The following is a 19399-nucleotide window of genomic DNA, read 5'->3' as shown; positions in this document are numbered from 1 at the left end:
GTGCAGTGTTCATTTTATCAACTCTCGATTTAGATTTTAGCCATTTTAGCTTTAGTTGTATTTTAGTCTATTAACAAAAATTACATTTTAGTTTTGGTCGTATTTTAGTCATCTGAATTGTTTTAGTTGCATTTTAGACAAGTAAAATAGTGTTAATTCAGTCAATGAATATATTTTAGTCGACAAAATTAACACTTTATTTAAACTGAGTATTTTAGGGTAAATTCTGCCTAAATTTCTATTGTACATTTGAGCTTTTATAGGAAGAATTCACTTTGCTACACATTAACAAATCACATAAAATTAATGACTCTTGTAGTATCTGCACATCCTTGTAGATAAGGAGAAAAGCTCTTCAGCCATGCTGTGAATAGTGTGCTCGGCATCTTAAGAACATTTTTAGGTGGTCCTTTAAAGACCTTTTGACCTTGATTTGAACTGAAACTGAAGGTGATGGTAAAAAAAATGTTGCAACTTGGAACAACTGCATTTTTTCAAATAGTCAGAAAAACATCTTAATTTAATAGTACTACCATAATGTGCCATTAATGGCTTGACTTTTACTGTAAAATGCATATTACATTACATTATTACCTTTGTATTATTCAAGATTTAAAAATACCTTTAAGAATGTTTACTTGGCCCACCCCTGTGAAAAGTGTATTATGGAGGCATTATTAGGCATTATTATTCGCAACTATAGTTTAGTACACTCTGCAAACAAGCTGATCTATTTCCTGGGTTTAGACCAGGGGTCTTCAAACTATGGCCCTCCAGTTGTTCAGGAACTACAATTCCCATCATGCCTAGTCATGTCTGTGAATGTCAGAGTTTTACAATGCCTCATGGGATATGTCGTTTCGCAACAGCTGGAGGGCCGTAGTTTGAGGATCCCTGGTTTAGACACCACCCTATTTGCAGTATTTTAAAAATATGTCAGCCTTTCTGTCATGCACCATATAATAAAGAAAACGTGATTCAAGGAATACACAATTCTTCAGAAAAGATTCATGTATTGGATGTATGTCAACCTGATAAAGCCTTCTTACCTTGTTAATTCTGAAGGAACCTTTCTTAGATTGGGTTTCTGGACTGCATCCTTCCATCACCACCCAGCCATCTATTACAACCATTTTTAGTTTAAAGCTGGACACAATAGTACATTTTTTTCCCTCTGATTTCTCCTTTTGGATAAGTAGAAATTCAGAAAACCGGGCTACCACTTGCAACCTATAGTCAAACAAAATATTGATCTTGGAAAAAGGATGCCCTCAACAGATCTGTCAATTGGAACTATGATTAGGGCCAGCATATGTACTTTGTCATTTAGTTTCACCCAAAATGGCAAAGTTGTGGTGTATTTTTTGTGTATAATATTAGACATCTGCTATTATTTGATAACCTGTGTTTCTCTAAAATAGAATAGCATTAAATTATGGATTGACATGAAAAGTGACAGCTGTATTCTAAAGCTGGCGTTCTAGGAGGGTTTCAGGGTTCCATCCCTTCAGTAATGGTGAGAACCCTAGTATACTTAATATCCTGAAAGTACAGACCAGGTGAGATACCCATAGAGTGTTACACCCAACATTCATGTATCACTTCTCTATTAACCAAATTAAATTTCCAATTGACATCTCAGCCATTAGCATTCCTCTGCTTCGATGATTGCTTCCCAATGTAGGCTTAGTCTGTACATGAATGATTGCGTCAGAATCATCTGGGTTGTGCTGTTGTTTTTATGGCCTCATGCACACTGGACGTTTGGCCATCTCTTGTAGATGCCTTTCCTCCTGGCTGCAATGTTTTGGTAGAAAAGACACTTGACATTTGTAAACATCAAGTGCTTGGGGGTTCATTCATTGTCTAGAATATTAATTCTGCCCATTGAAATTAGTTAACACTCAAGTGCTAAACGAGACTAGCATTCAAGTACTGTTAAGCGCATTTTCATGCATTTAGATGCTTCAAACATTTTTCTGCCAAAACGCTGCTGCTCCTGGACATGCTGGCAGTTTTTTTTTTTTTCTGCCTCTAAACGCCTCTATGTGGATGGACATAAACTAACATGCATGAGCATTTAGACGAAGAAAAAAATGCCAGACGCCCTAAAAGCAGCATTTAAAATGTCCCGTGTGCATGAGGCCTATAAGGACCGCTCAACTGGATGCCAAACTAGACTGATAAATAAACAATATTACATTGTTAAACTTTCATAAATAGGTTCATTATAAAATGTATCCTGGTTTTTCTAATGGGATGCACAATAAACAGGTAAAGCCCATGTACAGATTTTTTTCTTTTAAATGTCTTTTCATGTTTCGACTATTTTAATTTATTTTTTTTCATTACTTCTATTTTCATAGCTGGACAGAACCAACTCCTTATTGGGTCATGTTCACCAGCCATATCAGTACCTTATTGAGTCTGTGCGCCAAAGGGATACACAAATAGACACGTTGAAGGACCAACTCTCAAAGCTGGAAAAAGATGTCAGGTAAGCGGTATTCGTTTTATTTATTGCTATTGATGTCACATATTATAAATTTAAGGAAAATACAAAGGCTTTAAAATATAAATGAGTTAATACAAAATTATAGTGATTTCTTCTGATTTGTACATATGTAGAGTTTTAACAAAGAAAAAAGTACCCCATAATGCAAAATAGAATGGGGTGTTGTGGCAATGCTGCTTTGGAAAAACTGATCAGTGAAAAGTGGGTAATCTAGGGTACAGAAGCACACAAGTTTGTTTAATTTCATATGTGCATCTAGTGAAGATTCCTCCTTTCTGATTATGGGATAAAGTCCAAATCTTGTTTTGTTTTAATATTTTTATTTTATTTTTTTACCTTTTTGTATTATTTTTACAGTATTTAGTAACAATTGTGGTACATATGCATGCATCTACTGCAGCCGGTTTCCTTGTCCAACTTGTATGCCCCTCTTCCACCCTCAGCGGCCTATCTTACTTCTGTCCATTCCTCCGCAGTAGCTCTTGCATGTCTAATAAGGCATGACATACAGTGGCACACCATCTACCTGTAGTCTGCTAAAATATGGAAGTAGTGCCCTATTCTGGCCTTTGAGTTTAAGGTGTTGGTACATGTTCAATATTATGGCACACCATATTTTATTCCTAAAACCACAAAGAGGAGACAATCGGGGTGAAAGAAAGCTGGTGCAGCAGAGATAGAATGAAAGTTAAATGGGAAAGCATTGGATTGGTACAAGGTCATTGTGCAGTATGCAGGCATGGAACTGACAATATTGACATTGTACTTTTTGGCAATGGATGTACACATATAGAAATTGGGGAGCAAGAGCAGTGAGAAGGACTTTGTGCTGCTGGGCAGCTGATAGTACATTGAAAGAAGTGCTAACATAAACATGACCTCCAGCAGGGAAATTAACTTTGTCAACACTCACCTTCATTGCTGTCTGTCTTCCTGTACACATTTTCCATCCATTGCATAGCATTATAGTATCACTGTCACTGCTGTTTTGTTTTTTTTTGCTCATTCCTAATGTGCTACTGTTTAGAAATACAGTGTACCTTTCAGTGCTTAGAAGCACAATGCTCCTGCTGTCACCACTTACTATACACCTACTAACTAAAATAGCATCCATCTCTCTGTAGACTGTCATCAAAATTGAGATACTAGACTGGGACCTTGCCAGAAACACTTGGTTTTTCATTGTATTTTTATTAATTCATAGACCCCAGTCCATAATTCTCTACATGTCCTGATCTCATTATGCTGTGAACTGTGGCTTTTTTTTTTTTTTTAAACCATTTAATGGTATAACATATTTTTGAGGAGTGATGATTAAAGCATGCTCAAGGCGCATGTTAAAGCATCACGCTCATTAACGTACATGTTATCGTATTCGTTTAGGTTAGGTTGAGGTGAGGTTAAGGCCCCACGCACACGAGATGCTGTTAAACGCGCGTTCAGAGGCAGTTGGACACTTTTTTTCAACTGCCTCTGAACTCATTCAATGTTATCCTATGTGTCCATGTACACAGTCTCGTTTTTTGGCATTTTTAGGCAGTTGCGTTTTAACGTCGTTTTTCCAGAAGCAAAAAAATGGGTTCAGATGCAAAAGTTTTCCACGTTTCAGATGCCAAACACGGCTAAGCATGGCAAAATGCCAATACCGCGTTTAGCCGCATTTTCGTTTAAAAGCTTTTTTAAGGTCTCCTATTTTTTTTACATTAAAAATCACGAAAATTGTGGCAAACGATGAAAAACCATTAAAAAAATATATTTTAAACAATTGTAATTGCTTGCAATGATTCATAGACAATTTATATACCCTAATGGGCCCTTGATCCAATCCAATACACCACTAGCATTGCTGTTATCTGAAATATAATTGGAATTTGACCCATATGTTGTTAGATTTGAATAAAGCAAATTTGTGGCAGGTGACGTGGCAAATGGACAATCCACAGCTTGTGGCAGGTGACGTGGTAAGTGGACAATCCACAACTTGTGGCAGGTTATGTGGCAAGAGGAAAATCCACAACTTGTGACAGGTGACATGGCAAATGATAATCCACAACTTGTGGCAGGTGACGTGCCAAGTGGACAATCTCCAACTTGTGGCAAGTGACATGCTAAATACAAGTACACTGCTACTCACAGCTGCTGCTACTCACTCTGGTCTCACAAAATGACTGAAATTGATAAATAATACTGTTTTTTTGAGCTTGGGGAAGGTCTTATAAGGTTATCTTATAAACGCTTCTAGATGCAAATGTGGTAAAACGCGGCATGCATACGCGGCAAAACAGACGTTTCTAAACGCCGGTTTCAGCTTTTAAAAACATGCGTTCAGCAGAGTTTGCACCGGCGACTCGTGTGCATGAGGCCTAAGTTTGATAGGCACAAGTATTTTTATTATTAATGATGTGTTTTTTTTTTATCTTTAACTAGTTCCCTTGTTGCTTAAAGTGAACCGGCATTTTTCAAAAGATGGGCAAACTAACAGGCTTACTTATAGAACCCCTACTGCCCACCCCCTTCCATCCTGTTTGTCCATTGGAGCAAAGTAAAAACAAAAATAAAATAACCTGTTGTAGCCACTCTGTTTTGTCTGGTTGCAACTTACACAGGGCTGAGGAACTTCTCCATGCTCCCACATGGCAGCAATTAACCTCTGAAATAAACAACACTGCATCATGAGAGAAGGTGAGAAAGTCTCATACCTAGAATTACCAACGACCAAAGTATAGGTTTGCTTTAGGCGTAGCTTTCAGTGCTAGTGACACCTAAGGCAGACCATAGCTGATGAGAGTTTATTTTCTGCAGCTACATGTTGCAGGGATGAAAGTCACTTGATTTCTCCTCCTCCCCGGGTTTTTGGGTTCTCCCGGCAGGGGGGGGGGGGGGGATGCAGGCAGCTATCCCTGCCGAGAGAACACAGTGATTATTGCTAGCAGCTATAGCCACTGGCAATAATCTCATGCTAGAAATACGATATGCTGCTCGTACCCAAGTCGATGGATCGACTTGGGAACAATCAGCCTGCCCGTACATGGATCGAATCTCGGCCAGTCCCTGCTGAATTCCTCTATGGCTCGCCTAACGCTCTCAAAGCCCAGTCTACTAGTAATTGATTTGTAAAGTCTGTACAAAAGATCGCTTTTTTAGTACTTTCCAAATTACTGACCTGGAAGATCAGGAGATCTGACTTCACTCCAACTCACCCTTCTGCATAATTATCAAATAACTCAGAAATTATTGAAGCTGTGAAAGCCAAGCAACTAGCAATTTCAAAAGATGGTCAGTAATAGTTTCTAACCTATCCATATAAAATGCACTTGAAGCCTCCTAATTGTCTCATAGGCAGCATTTGACTTAGTGTTTCTAACTTCTAGACGTGGAGAGTCCTATAAGAGAGTGTAGTGTGCTTCAATAGCATTTTACATTCATAAAGATATGACTAGCTGTAGTTACGTGACCATTTGTTCTGCTCTCTTAAAAGAGAAGTATTGTTTTTTTGTTTTGTTTTTCTATCTACCTACCATACTTAGCTAGGTGGATGCAGCATTGGACTGATGCTGCATATGTCCCCTGGTGCCTCTGCACTGAGAACCAAGCAATCGAACATTGCAGTTTGTTCTCTCAGCTCCCTGAGCAGAAAGCTGCTGTCTGTCAGTCAGCAGCTCTCTGCTCTGCCCCCCGCCCCCACGCTCACTTGAGTGCTGAGCTGTGGAGGGGCGGGGAGCGGCCATCTCAGGCTCTCAGCAGCTCGCTGAGAGACTGAGATGGGCATCAGTCCAGGCACCTGGCGGATCTAACTTTATTGTTGCGATGGAGCGGTGCTTGGACTGATTCCTGTGACGTCAGCAGAGAGCGGACTTCAGACTGCTCTCTGCTTAAAATGGGTCTCAGGAGTGCAAAAGAAATTGCACTCCTGTGACCCATAAGAGAAGCCCAGCCAAACTAGCTCAGGCTGGACTTCTCCTTTAAAGCGTGTGTTACCCCAGCATTTCATATTCATGATATGTTCCTGCTGTAGCATGTACTTGTATGAAAAAGTATCCTGTTCTCTTTGTATTGCTTCCTTTATGTGAAGTCTCTGGTGATCCTTCCAGTCTCTCTGCTTTTCTAAAAACAAAAAAAACAAAAAAAACTGACCACACTCAGAAGAGCACAATGTGGTCAGCTCTCTAGTTGTGCAGGGAACTCGGTGTACTCTCCTCCAATGATCAAACTTGCCCTGACACACCTCTGCTGCACAGCCATTCACTGGGAAGTTCAGTGTACTGCTGCTTCTCCTTCCCCCAGCTCTTATGCAGCTGAGAATAGGGGGAATGTGATCACTTGTAAAAGAGAACAAAAAGGTATTTATTATGTTTTTTTTATTGCTATACAAACATTTTTTGCTTTTCATTTATATTTTAAACTGAATGGGTTGATTAACAAGGTGATCGTTTAAAAATCAGTTTAATGGCTGCTGTGATTTGTCTTTGGCTGTGTGCTCAGGTCTTCTACTTCAGTACAGTTCCAGCTGTCTGTACTTACAGGTGCTTATCCAGCACTAACAGAGTAATGGGATTAGTTCTCATCTTATAGTTCATTAATGTGTGTCTTATCCACAGTTAATAAGAGCTTTGTTGCCAATATTGTGTTCTGTTTATTTAACTTTATGGTTATTCCTCCTGGCTGCATTTGGCAGGCATGTCATTGTTCTTCACCATTCATCATATTGTTTAACAAAAAACAAAACAAAAAAGATTCTTGATTTTCTTGCCCAATAATCTTCATAATAAAATCTACATTGGAGCCAAAGGTGCATAGCAACAAAATATTTTCATGAATAGACTTCCTTGTACATCATAATTTAGGCCCTTAAAGACTGAATTCACATGTGTTGCACTTTAACGCACAGTTATATGTGCACTTCAGTATGCTGATTTTCATTTTAAAGGCATTCCAACGCACATAAAGTATACACAAATCAACCACAATGCAAAAAAGGTGGGGAAAGTAAGTATTTGATCCCCTGCAGAGTTTGTAAGTTTACCCACTTACAAAGAAATGAAGGGTCTATCATTTTTATCATAGGTGTATTTTAAATGATAGAGACAATATAAACCAAACATCCGGAAAAAAACACATGATACAAATGTTATAAATTGAGTTGCAATTCGATGAGTAAAATTTATATTTGATCCCCAAGCAAGACATGACTTAGTACTTGGTGGAGAAACCCGTGTTGCCAATCACAGAGGTAAGATGTTTCTTGGAGTTGGTTACCAGGTTTGTACACATCTCAGGAGGGATTTTGGTCAGCTGTTCTTTACAGATCTTAACTAAATCCTTAAAGTTTCTTGGCTGTCGCTTGGCAACTAGAAATTTCAGCTCCCTCCATAAATTTTCTATAGGATTAAAGTCAGAGGACTGGCTAGGCCACTCCATGACCTTAATGTGCTTCTTCTTGAGCCACTCCTTTGTTGTCTTTGCGGTATGTTTTGGGTCATTGTCATGCTGGAAGACCCATCTTTAGTGTTCTGGCTGAGGAGAGAAGGTTCTCATCCAAGATTTTACAAGACATGGCCCCATCCATTGTCCCCTCAATGCAGCAAAGTCAGCATGTAGCTTTAGCAGAGAAACAGCCCTAAAGTATGTTCTTAGAGTCATAATCTGCATCTTTCTTCCACAAAACACGGCAAGTTGAGTTAATGCCAAAGAACTCAATTTTGGTCTCATCTGACCACAGCCCTTTCTCACAATATATATACACAGGCATACCCCATTTTTAAGTACACAATGGGGTTTATTTACTAAAGCTGGAAAGTGCAAAATCAGGCTCACTGCTACATAGAAACCAATGGGCTTCCAGGTTTTATTTCCAAAGCTTAATTAAACAAGCTGGGGTTAGAAGCTGATTGGTTTCTATGTAGCAGTGAGCCTGATTTTGCACTTTCTTTCCAGCTTTTGTAAATAAACCCCATTGTGCACTTAAAAGTGGGGTATGCGCATAAATATATATATATATATATATATATATATATATCTCACAAAAGTGAGTACAGCACTCACTTTTTTGTAAATATTTTATTATATCTTTTCATGTGACAGCACTGAAGAAATGGCACTTTTCTACAATGTAAAGTAGTGAGTGTACAGCTTGTATAACAGTGTAAATTTGCTGTCCTCTCAAAATAACTCAACACACAGCCATTAACCACTTGAGGACCGCCGTATTGCCATTGTACGTCAGCACAATGGCACAGGCAGGCATAATCACGTACATCTACGTGATTGCCTTCCAGCGGGTGGGGGGTCCGATCGGACCCCCTCCCGCTGGTTACGGCGGTCCGATTCGGTCCAGGAGCGCTCCGTGATGAGGGGATGGCCGTTGGTTTTCGGCCACCCCCTCTGGATCGCTCCTGGCCAATGAGAAGCTTCCTCCCCTGTGTATTGTTTACACAGGAAGGAGGAAGTGATGTCATTCTCCTCGGGGCGGTCTTTTTGACCGGACTACGAGGAGAACAGTAAAAGTAAGTGTGCACCAACACTACACTGACATGTAGGTACACACAGGCACACAAACCCCTATCACCCCCCAATAAAGATTTAACCCCCTGATTGCCCCTAGAGTTAACCCTTTCACCCCCTTTTGCCAGTGTCACTAAGCGATCATTTTTCTGATCGCTGCATGTGTCGCTAGTGTCGCTAGGTAGCTAGTTATTTTTTTAGGTTCACCGCCAGGTTTTTATATCGCTAGGTACCCCGATATACTACCCAATAATGTTTTTAACCCCCTGATTGCCGCTAGTTAACCCTTTCACCCCCTTTTGCCAGTGTCACTAAGCGATCGTTTTTCTGATCGCTGCATTAGTGTCGCTACAGTCGCTAGGTAGCTAGTTATTTTTTTAGGTTCACCGCCAGGTTTTTATAGCGCTAGGTACCCCGATATACTACCCAATAATGTTTTTAACCCCCTGATTGCCGCTAGTTAACCCTTTCACCCCCTTTTGCCAGTGTCACTAAGCGATCATTTTTCTGATCGCTGCATGTGTCGCTAGGTAGCTAGTTATTTTTTTAGGTTCACCGCCAGGTTTTTATATCGCTAGGTACCCCGATATACTACCCAATAATGTTTTTAACCCCCTGATTGCCGCTAGTTAACCCTTTCACCCCCTTTTGCCAGTGTCACTAAGCGATCGTTTTTCTGATCGCTGCATTAGTGTCGCTACAGTCGCTAGGTAGCTAGTTATTTTTTTAGGTTCACCGCCAGGTTTTTATAGCGCTAGGTACCCCGATATACTACCCAATAATGGTTTTAACCCCCTGATTTCCGCTAGTTAACCCTTTCACCCCCTTTTGCCAGTGTCACTAAGCGATAATTTTTCTGAACGCTGCATCAGTGTCGCTAGTGTCGCTAGGTAGCTAGTTATTTTTTTAGGTTCACCGCCAGGTTTTTATAGCGCTAGGTACCCCGATATACTACCCAATAATGGTTTTAACCCCCTGATTGCTGCTAGTTAACCCTTTCACCCCCTTTCACCAGCGATCACAGTATAAGTGTCACTGGTGACGCTGGTTAGCCAGTTAGTTATTTAGGTTCCCCGTCAGGTTTTTATATAGCGCCAGGGACCCCCATATACTACCTAATAAAAATTTGAACCACCTGATTGCCCCTAGTTAACCCTTTCACCACTGATCACCGTATAAGTGTTACGGGTGACTCTGGTTAGTTTGTTTTTTATAGCATTTTATATTCAAATCCGGAAGGCAGTGCTTGGTTTTCGGGGTCCCGTACGTGGCTAGGCTCCCAAAAAGTCCCCCACATGTGGTATCCCCGTACTCGGGAGAAGCAGCAGAATTTATTTTGGGGTGTAATTTGACTTCTGCCCATAGCATGTGTGAGCAATATATCATTTAGTGACAACTTTGTGCAAAAAAAAAAAAGTTTGTAATATTCCCGCAACTTTTGGCAAAATATAAAATATTCCATGGACTCAACATGCCTCTCAGTAAATAGCTTGGGGTGTCTACTTTCCAAAATGGGGTCATTTGGGGGGGTTTTGTGCTATTTTGGCATTTTATGGCCTTCGAAACTGTGATAGGTAGTGAGGAGTTAAATCAAAAATTTGCACCCTTAGAAATCCTGAAGGTGGTGATTGGTTTTCGGGGTGCCGTGCGCGACTAGACTCCCAAAAAGTCCCACACATGTGGTATCCCCGTACTCGGGAGAAGCAGCAGAATGTATTTTGGGGTGCAATTCCACATATAACCATGGCATGTGTGAGCAATATATCATTTAGTGACAACTTTTTGTAAAAAAAAATTTTTTTTGTCATTATTCAATCCCTTAGGACAAAAAAAATAAATATTCAATGGGCTCAACATACCCATCAGCAATTTCCTTGGGGTGTCTACTTTCCAAAATGGGGTCATTTGGGGGGGATTTGTACTGCCCTGCCATTTTAGCACCTCAAGAAATGAGATCGGCAGTCATAAATTAAAAGCTGTGTAAATTCCAGAAAATGTACTCTAGTTTGTAGACGCTATAACTTTTGCGCAAACCAAAAAATATTCGCTTATTGACATTTTTTTTACTAAAGACATGTGGCTGAATAAATTTTGCCCTCAATGTATGACTAAAATTTAGTTTATTCGATTTTTCTTATAACAAAAAGAAGAAAATATCTTTTTTTTTCAAAATTTTCGCTCTTTTTCCATTTATATCGCAAAAAAAAAAAATCGCAGAGGCAATCAAATACCATCAAAAGAAAGCTCTACTTGTGGGAAGAAAAGGACGCAAATTTCGTTTGGGTGCAATATTGCATGACCGCGCAATTACCAGTTAAAGCAGCGCAGTGCGAAATTGCAAAAAGACCTCTGGTCCTTAAGGTATTTATTGGTCCGAGGCTGAAGTGGTTAATGTCTAAACCACTGGCAACAAAAGTGAGTACACCCATAAGTGAAAATGTTACAAGATCTCACGTGTGAATGGGAAGCGGCTGTGTTAAATTTGGTGTTTATCGCTCTCACTCTCTCATACTGGTCACTGGAAGTTCAACATGGCACCTCATGGCAAAGAACTCTCTGAGGATCTAAAAAAAAAGAATTGTTGCTCTACATAAAGATGGCATAGGCTATAAGAAGATTGCCAATATCCTGAAACTGAGCTGCAGCACAGTGGCCAAGACCATACAGTGGTTTAACAGGACAGGTTCCACTCAGAACAGGTCTCGCCATCGTCGTCCGAAGAAGTTGAGTGCAAGTGCTCAGCGTCATATCCAGAGGTTGTCTTTGGGAAATAAACATATGGGTTCTGCCAGTATTGCTGCCAAGGTCGAAGGGGTGGAGGAGGTCAGCCTGTCAGTGCTCGGATCATATGCCACACACTGCATCAAATTGGTCTGCATGGCTGTCGTCCAAGAGGCCTCTTCTAAAGATGATGCAAAAGAAAGCCCGCAAACAGCTTGCTGAAGACAAGCAGACTAAGGACATGGGTTACTGGAACCATGTCCTGTGTTCTGATGAGACCATGATAAACTTATTTGGTTCAGATGGTGTCAAGTGTGTGTGGTGACAACCAGGTGAGGAGTGTAAAGACAAGGGTGTCTTGCCTACAGTCGAGCATGGTGGCGGGAGTGTCATGGTCTGGGGCTACATGAGTGCTGCCGGCACAGGGAACCATGAATGCCAACATGTATTGTGACATACTGAAGCAGAGCATGATCCCCCTCCCTTTGGAGACTAGTCCGCAGGGCAGTATTCCAGCATGATAACGACACCAAACACCCATCCAAGATGACCACTGCCTGGCTAAAGAAGCTGAGAGTAAAGGTGATGGACTGACCGTCTCCAGACCTAAACCCTATTGAGCATCTGTGGGGCATCCTCAAATGGAAGGTGGGGGAGCGCAAGGTCTCTAACATCCACCAGCTCTGGGATTTCGTCAGGGAGGAGTGGAAGACGAGTCCAGTGACAACCTGTGAAGCTCTGGTGAACTCCATGCCCAAGAGGATTAAGACAGTTCTGGAAAATAATGGTGGCCACACAAAATATTGACACTTTGGGGTTGATTTATTAAAGGCAAAAAGACTGCACTTTGCAAGTTGCTCCAGAGCTTAGTAAATAGGGTAAGGCTTCATGTTGCAAAGAGTACCCAGTAACGTGCAAGGAAAATTTTTAAAACAGCATTTTGCTTGCACATGATTGGATGATGGAAGTCAGCAGAGCTGCTGCTCATGTATGAAGCTCTGGAGCAACTGCAACTTTGCAAAGTGCACCGTCTATTTGCTTTTAGTAAATCAACCCCTTTGGGCCCAATTTGGACATCTTCACTTAGGGGTGTACTCACTTTAATTGCCTGCAGTTTAGACATTAATGGCTGTGTGTTCAGTTATTTTGAGAGGACAGAAAATTGACACTGTTATACAAGCTGTACAATCACTACTTTGCCTTGTAGCAAAGTGGAATTTCTTAATTGTTGTCACATGAAAAGATATAAAATATTTACAAAACTGTGAGGGTGTACTCACTTTCGTGAGATACTGTATATACAGTGTGTGTGTGTGTATATATATATATATATATATATATATATATTGTATATAAAGGGTTGAACAACCTAATTATCAGAATGACCTGTAAAAAAAAAAAAATAATAATTGTTTGTGCAGGAACATTGTCATGGTGAAGAATCCACTTTTCAGGCCAGAGGTCCAGTCTTTTTCCTGCGAATATATTCCCATCACCTTTTCGGAATTTCCAAGTAACAATGTTAGTTGACCATTGTACCATGTTCTATGAACTCTGATTCCGCGTACACGCGATCAGAATTCCGGCCAGAAAAAGACAGATGAGAGCTTTTCATCGGAAAATTAGACCATGTGTATGCTCCATCGGAATTTAGCTGTCCGAGTTTTTCCGGAAAAACTTTCTATCGGAAATTCCGATCGTGTGGGAATGCAATTCCGACACAGCAAAAAACACGCATGCTCAGATTCATCTACAAGACGGCATCAATTGGCTACTGGCTATTGAACTTCCTTTTTCTAGTCCCATCATACGTGTTGTACGTCACCACTTTCTAAACTATCGGAATTTGGTGTGACCGTGTGTAGGCAAGACAGCTTGAGCGGAATTCTGTTGGGAAAACCATCAGAGCTTTTTCCGATGAGACTTCCGATCGTGTGTACGCGGCATGAGTGAACTATCTGCTTGTGATCAAAAAACACACCAGCATGAGTTGTTCACATTCTGTCCCCATTTGCATCCAGCCTTTGCGTTTTTGGCTGCCCACATTGTGAACATCTTCCTGCCCCTCCTTAAACAGCCTATGCCATTCAAAAACATTTTTCATGGAATGTTCACAAGCCTGCTGTAACAGAGCTAAAGTTTCACTTGCACTTCTGTCAATTTTCATGCAAAATTTGATGTTAAAGTGGATGTAAACCCTCACATATATCCAGTGAAGTGAATAGCCTCAGATGATACACAGGCATGAAACAAATCTCGCTACATAAGTTTTACATGTACAGTTGTGCTCATAAGTTTACATACCCTGGCAGAATTTGATTTCTTGGCCATTCTTTCACCCATGTTTTAGTGTTTGGCTGAAGCCATTTATTATCAAACAACTGTGTTTACCCTTTTTAAATCGTAATCACAACAGAAACTACCCAAATGACCCTGATCAAAATTTTACACACCCCTGTTCTTAATGCTGTGCATTGCACCCTTTAACATCAATGACAGCTTGAAGTCTTTTGTGGTATTTGTGGATGAGGCTCTTTATCTTCTCAGATGGTAAAGCTGCCCATTCCTCTTGGCGAAAAGCCTCCAGTTCCTGTAAATTCTTGGGCTGTTGTGCATGAACTGTACATTTGAGATCTCCCCAGAGTTGCTCAATGATATCAATGTGGAGGCTGAGATGGCCACTCCAGAACCTTCACTTTATTCTGCTGTAGCTAATGACAGGTCAACTTGGCCTTGTGTTTTGGATCATTGTCATGTTGGAATGTCAAAGTACGTCCCAAGCGCAGCTTCCTGGCTGATGAATGCGAATGTTCCTCCAGTATATTTTGATAACATACTGCATTGATCTTGCCATCAATTTTGACCAAATTTCCTGTGGCTTTGTAGTCCATAGATCCCCAAAATATCAGCAATCTACCTCAGTGTTTCACAGTAGGAATGGCGAACCTTTCATCATAGGCCTTGTTGACTCCTCTCCAAATGTAGTGTTTATGGTTGTGGCCAAAAAGCAAAATTTTGGTCTCATCACTCTAAATGACTTTGTGCCAGAAGATTTGAGGCTTGTCTTTGTACTGTTTGGCGTATTGTAAGCTAGATACTTTGTGGCCCTCCCCTGGCGACTCGACCATGCAATACAAAACAAATTTAAATACCGGCGCTCAAAAATATCTACCTCTTTTTTTTGTATATTGGTGCGCTGCAATCCCAAGTGCCCCCTCACCTGGATGGGGAAAATATATATAAACTGTGTTTGTGGATTGCGCCCCCCATTACTTTTATGTATAACACAAAACTTCTATATCCTATAGTGCATGTGATTATATCTCAAAGAATTATTCGTTTTTACCAATATAATATATATATATATATATATATATATATAAATTATATCACATGCACTATAGCAGTGATGGCGAACCTTGGCACCCCAGATGTTTTGGAACTACATTTCCCATGATGCACTGGCACTCTGCAGTGTAGTTGAGCATCATCCAAAACATCAACAACAAATTCCAAAACATCTGGGGTGCCAAGGTTCGCCATCACTGCACTATAGGATATAGAAGTTTTGTGTTATACATAAAAGTAATAGGGGATTCGACCATGCAGCCTATCTTTTTACAAGTGCCTCCTTATTGTGGATCTTGAAACAGCTACACCACATGTTTTCAGAGAGTCCTGTATTTCACCTGAAGTTATTTGTGGGTTTTTCTTTGCATCCCAAACTATTTTCTTGGCAGTTGTGTCTGAAATTTTAGTTGGTCTACCTGACCGTGGTTTGGTTTCAACAGAACCCCGCATTTTCCACTTCTTGATTAGAGTTTGAACACTGATGATTGGCATTCTCAGTTCCTTGGATATCCTTTTATATCCCTTTCCTGTTTTATACAGTTCAACAACCTTTCCCCGCAGATCCTTTTACAATTCTTTTGCTTTCCCCGTGACTCAGAATCCAGAAGCATCAGTGCAGCACTGGATGAAAGATGCAAGGGTCTATAAGGAGTCCAGAAACTCATTGATCTTTTATACACACACACTAATTACAAGCAAACAGATCACAGGTGAGGATGGTTACCTTTAACTGCCATTCAAACCCCTTTGTGTCAACTTGTGTGCATGTTATCAGGCCAAAACCACCAGGGTATGTAAACTTTTGATCAGTAGCATTTGAGTAGTTTCTGTTTTGATTATGATTTAAAGAGTAAACACAGTTGATTGATAATAAATGGCTTCATCCAAACACGAACACAAACACATGAGAGAAAGAAATGTTTTTGTGTTATCGTTCATAGTCTCTGAAAAATGGCCAAAAAATCATAAATTCTGCCAGGGTATGTAAACGTATGAGCACAACTGTACATCTGCTGTCTTCAGCTTGCTATATTCTTTAGAATTCTAACATCGGGCTAAAATTTTCACTTATTCATTCTGCTGTAGGAGTGGAGTTTTGGCTTACACTGGGAGACAGCTGATTTGGAGGAAAGGCACACATCCCCCTCCACATAGGCGGAAGAAGGAAGATACTTTTAGAGCTGTGCTGTGACAAGACAAGCTCTCTGCTAACATATTTATCGCAATCTCCCACAACACACTTTTTCATCTGCTTTTATCTCCTGTCTCGGAGAACTTGTCAGAAGTTATCATGCTGATAACAGAGGAACGAAACAGCAGAAACACGTGAGACTTTTGGAGAGAAATAAGTTAACACTACAGATAGGTCAAATTTCATGAATCGGGTTTGCATCCACTTTAATCCACTGCGTCACTTAAGATGACAATAGACAGATCAAAATTTGTCCAGTTCAGCAGCAGTAATTTTTTTAGTCTCTGACATACCTAATGTATGTTTTCCTGAAGCTGAAAGCACATTATTGTTCAGTATTATTTTAAATGCAACACCTGGAAGCAGATATGCCCAGATAGTATATGCATCAGTCTTATTAAATCCTCATTTTGGCTAGGTACTACAGTATTTTAGTTACATATATCTGTCTTACCTACTTAGGAGTGTCTGACTGAATATGCACTAATGAAGCATCGTCTTCTAGAGTCTCCTAAATACACTTCTTTGTGTACAGAAATATGTGTATCACTTTTTTGATCAAAGATTGTTCTCAGCAGCAGACACTGAATTTTTGGCGCTTTTCCCAGAAACGTAATTTTGGCAAGAAAACATAAATATTCGAATAATGGATAGAGAGGCTGAAAGACACTTGGGGAAGCCCAAAGGGTATGTAAAGGTTGCTTTTTGCTGTTATAAAAACATTTCTCTTAAGTACACAATATACACTTTTACTTTTATAAACTGAATATTTCAAGATTTAAAGTGAACCTGAACTCAAACATTGAAGATTTGCTTTGTTATGGGGAACATCTAGAAATGTTCATTGTGCTTGAACAGTACCCAGAAAAATCTCCCTTTTGTCTTATGTTCCTCTTGGGAAAATTAATAGTGCACATGTGTGCCTAATTGCCTAACAGCAGCAGCAAATATTCAACTCACCCAAGATATAGTGTGTTTATTCCACTTCAATCAAAAGAAAGATAAAGAGCAACCCGGACTCACACAAACAGACTGAAGTATATATTTTTTTTCCCCCCAGAGCTGTGCTATCACTTATTTTATCATATACAAACTCTCGAGAATGTTAGTGGTAAAGCCAGAAGGTTTTTTGCCTTAATGCATTCTGTGCATCAGTGGCATTGCTAGGGAGGTGCGGGCCGCAACCGGGTGACACCCAGCACAGCGCTGGATTGAGAGAGGCACCGCAGCTCACTCCTCTTTCTCCTTCTCCTGCGCACTCTGGTATCTTTGCTGCGTCTACTTGGCTCCCTGCAATGTTTGGGGAGGGAGAAGGAGAAAGAATTGTGAAACAGAAGCATAGGCAGACAGCTGTGGAGTCCCATAGCAGCTAGCTCGGTGCCCGCATGTCTTCCGGGAACCGGCACGGCAATCACCTATTATTGTGACAGGCAGATGGGGAGAGGTTCCGGCAAATCACAATTACATTCTTCACAGCCGACGGAGCTCCTACTGCAAAAGGGGTTGACATTTTCAAGGAAGGGATACATGCAGGGGAATTGCATATACTGTATGTATGCATTGATACTGTGCCATTAGTTGATACATGGTGAACGTAGGTTTACATCCACTTTAAATACATTTGTTCTATTTAAATGGGCTATTGCTTAAAGTGGTTGTAAATCCACTATCGTACTAACATGCCATCCCCTCTATTAAATAAGGACATGTACCACACAATATGTGTTTTATATAAAAGATGCAGATTTGTACGTTCTTTAAAAGCATCTCCCGACACTCACGTGACTCCTCAGCTCAATCCTCTGCTGGGCTGACAGCTCCAACGGCCAGGCCCCAGAACTCCCGCTGACGTCAGAGGGAAGGAGAAGAAGCCGAGAATTCACGTGAACAGAGGGAATGGCATGATAGTTTTAGAGCAGCAGGAGTGGCACTGTCATGAGCTGACAGGCAGGGAGGGAGGGGGAAGAAGAGAAAAGAGGAGAGCTGCGGATGATGGAGGCACGTAAACTGGCCACGGTGTCAGGGTTCAGCAGCCATGATAAACCGTGGGTCAGTTTATAAAGGGGAGGGCAGAACCAGGCAGGATCAGCCAGTATTCAGGTCATCTAGGGGGCCAAATTACACAGCACAAGCACTGCTGTATAACCTGCTTTGAGGCCTCTTGCACACGATACTCCTGTTTGAGCATCTATATTTTAGCTGGGGGGTTTTCCGTATGTATGTGCACGCAATTCCACACGCATGTGCGCAAATTTATTCTCGCGTTCATAATATGTTAATGAGCATTTTGGCATGAGGCGTAAATTACTGACCAAAAATGCATATTTTTCACTTTTTTTTTTTTTAACTAAAGAATACGTGGCGCTTGTTTACACGCCCTTATGCATAGGTACATTACAATTAATGTGCTGTATTTTAGCTCAGTTCAAAAAAAAAAGCTGTACTGAGCTTTTTCAAGCTGCAGTGTGTAAAAGACCTAAATGAAAAGGGAACAGGAACTTTGCTACCCTAACAAAAAAAAAAAAATATTTAGATTTTCTAGTTATGTACTGTATGTATATTGGTGACTCTGTGTGGATATGTATATGCATTCATTTACTGCTGTCATCAGAGAGTTACTATGTAAAATGTGATCATATTTAAATAAAATTATAATAAGGTATCTAATATAAATATCTCATGATCTAAAAACCTCATAGCTGTAAATATGCAGTTGAAACAAGTTAGACGGCCCATTTAAAGTGAATGTACTACAATGTATAATAATACACACAAATTTGATGTAGGGTGCATTTCTTTGCAGTGCAACACAAAAAAAAACTGTACAGCAACTATCATGTGTGAACAAGGCCTTAAAGTCTTATGATGGCAGAAACCCTCTTTTTAACCTTAACAATGAACGCTCTTTTGTCACTTTTAGATTAATAAATATACCATTGGATACATTTTGTTGTCTGTTGGATAAATGCAAAAAAAAAAAAAAACTTGTTGCAAACAAAACTGTTGAAACTGCTGTGTGGGCTGACAACACTTAATGTCGGTTCACACTATTTCTATGTGGGAAGTGTAGAAACCTGCATCGCATGTCCCTTGCAGGCAGTTCACACTGCCCTCTGCAC

At 40.3% G+C, this 19399-nt stretch overlaps 1 protein-coding gene across 1 annotated transcript in view; it reads left to right on the top strand.

Annotated features, from left to right (window-relative positions):
* The window catches only part of PIBF1 (progesterone immunomodulatory binding factor 1), a 294552-nt gene that overhangs the window by 218625 nt on the left and 56528 nt on the right, over positions 1-19399 (top strand). Inside the window, exon 15 of the mRNA XM_077483123.1 lies at positions 2367-2497. Coding sequence (XP_077339249.1) covers positions 2367-2497 — 131 coding nt within the window. The remainder of the gene's footprint in view (positions 1-2366; positions 2498-19399) is intronic.

Source organism: Lithobates pipiens, unplaced genomic scaffold (genome assembly GCF_037356315.1).
Source record: "Lithobates pipiens isolate NorthernLeopardFrog02 unplaced genomic scaffold, aLitPip1_a1.2 Scaffold_16, whole genome shotgun sequence".
NCBI classification, from domain to species: domain Eukaryota; kingdom Metazoa; phylum Chordata; class Amphibia; order Anura; family Ranidae; genus Lithobates; species Lithobates pipiens.
Note: the sequence above shows the minus strand (reverse complement) of the source record. Positions and strands in the feature narration are given on the sequence as shown.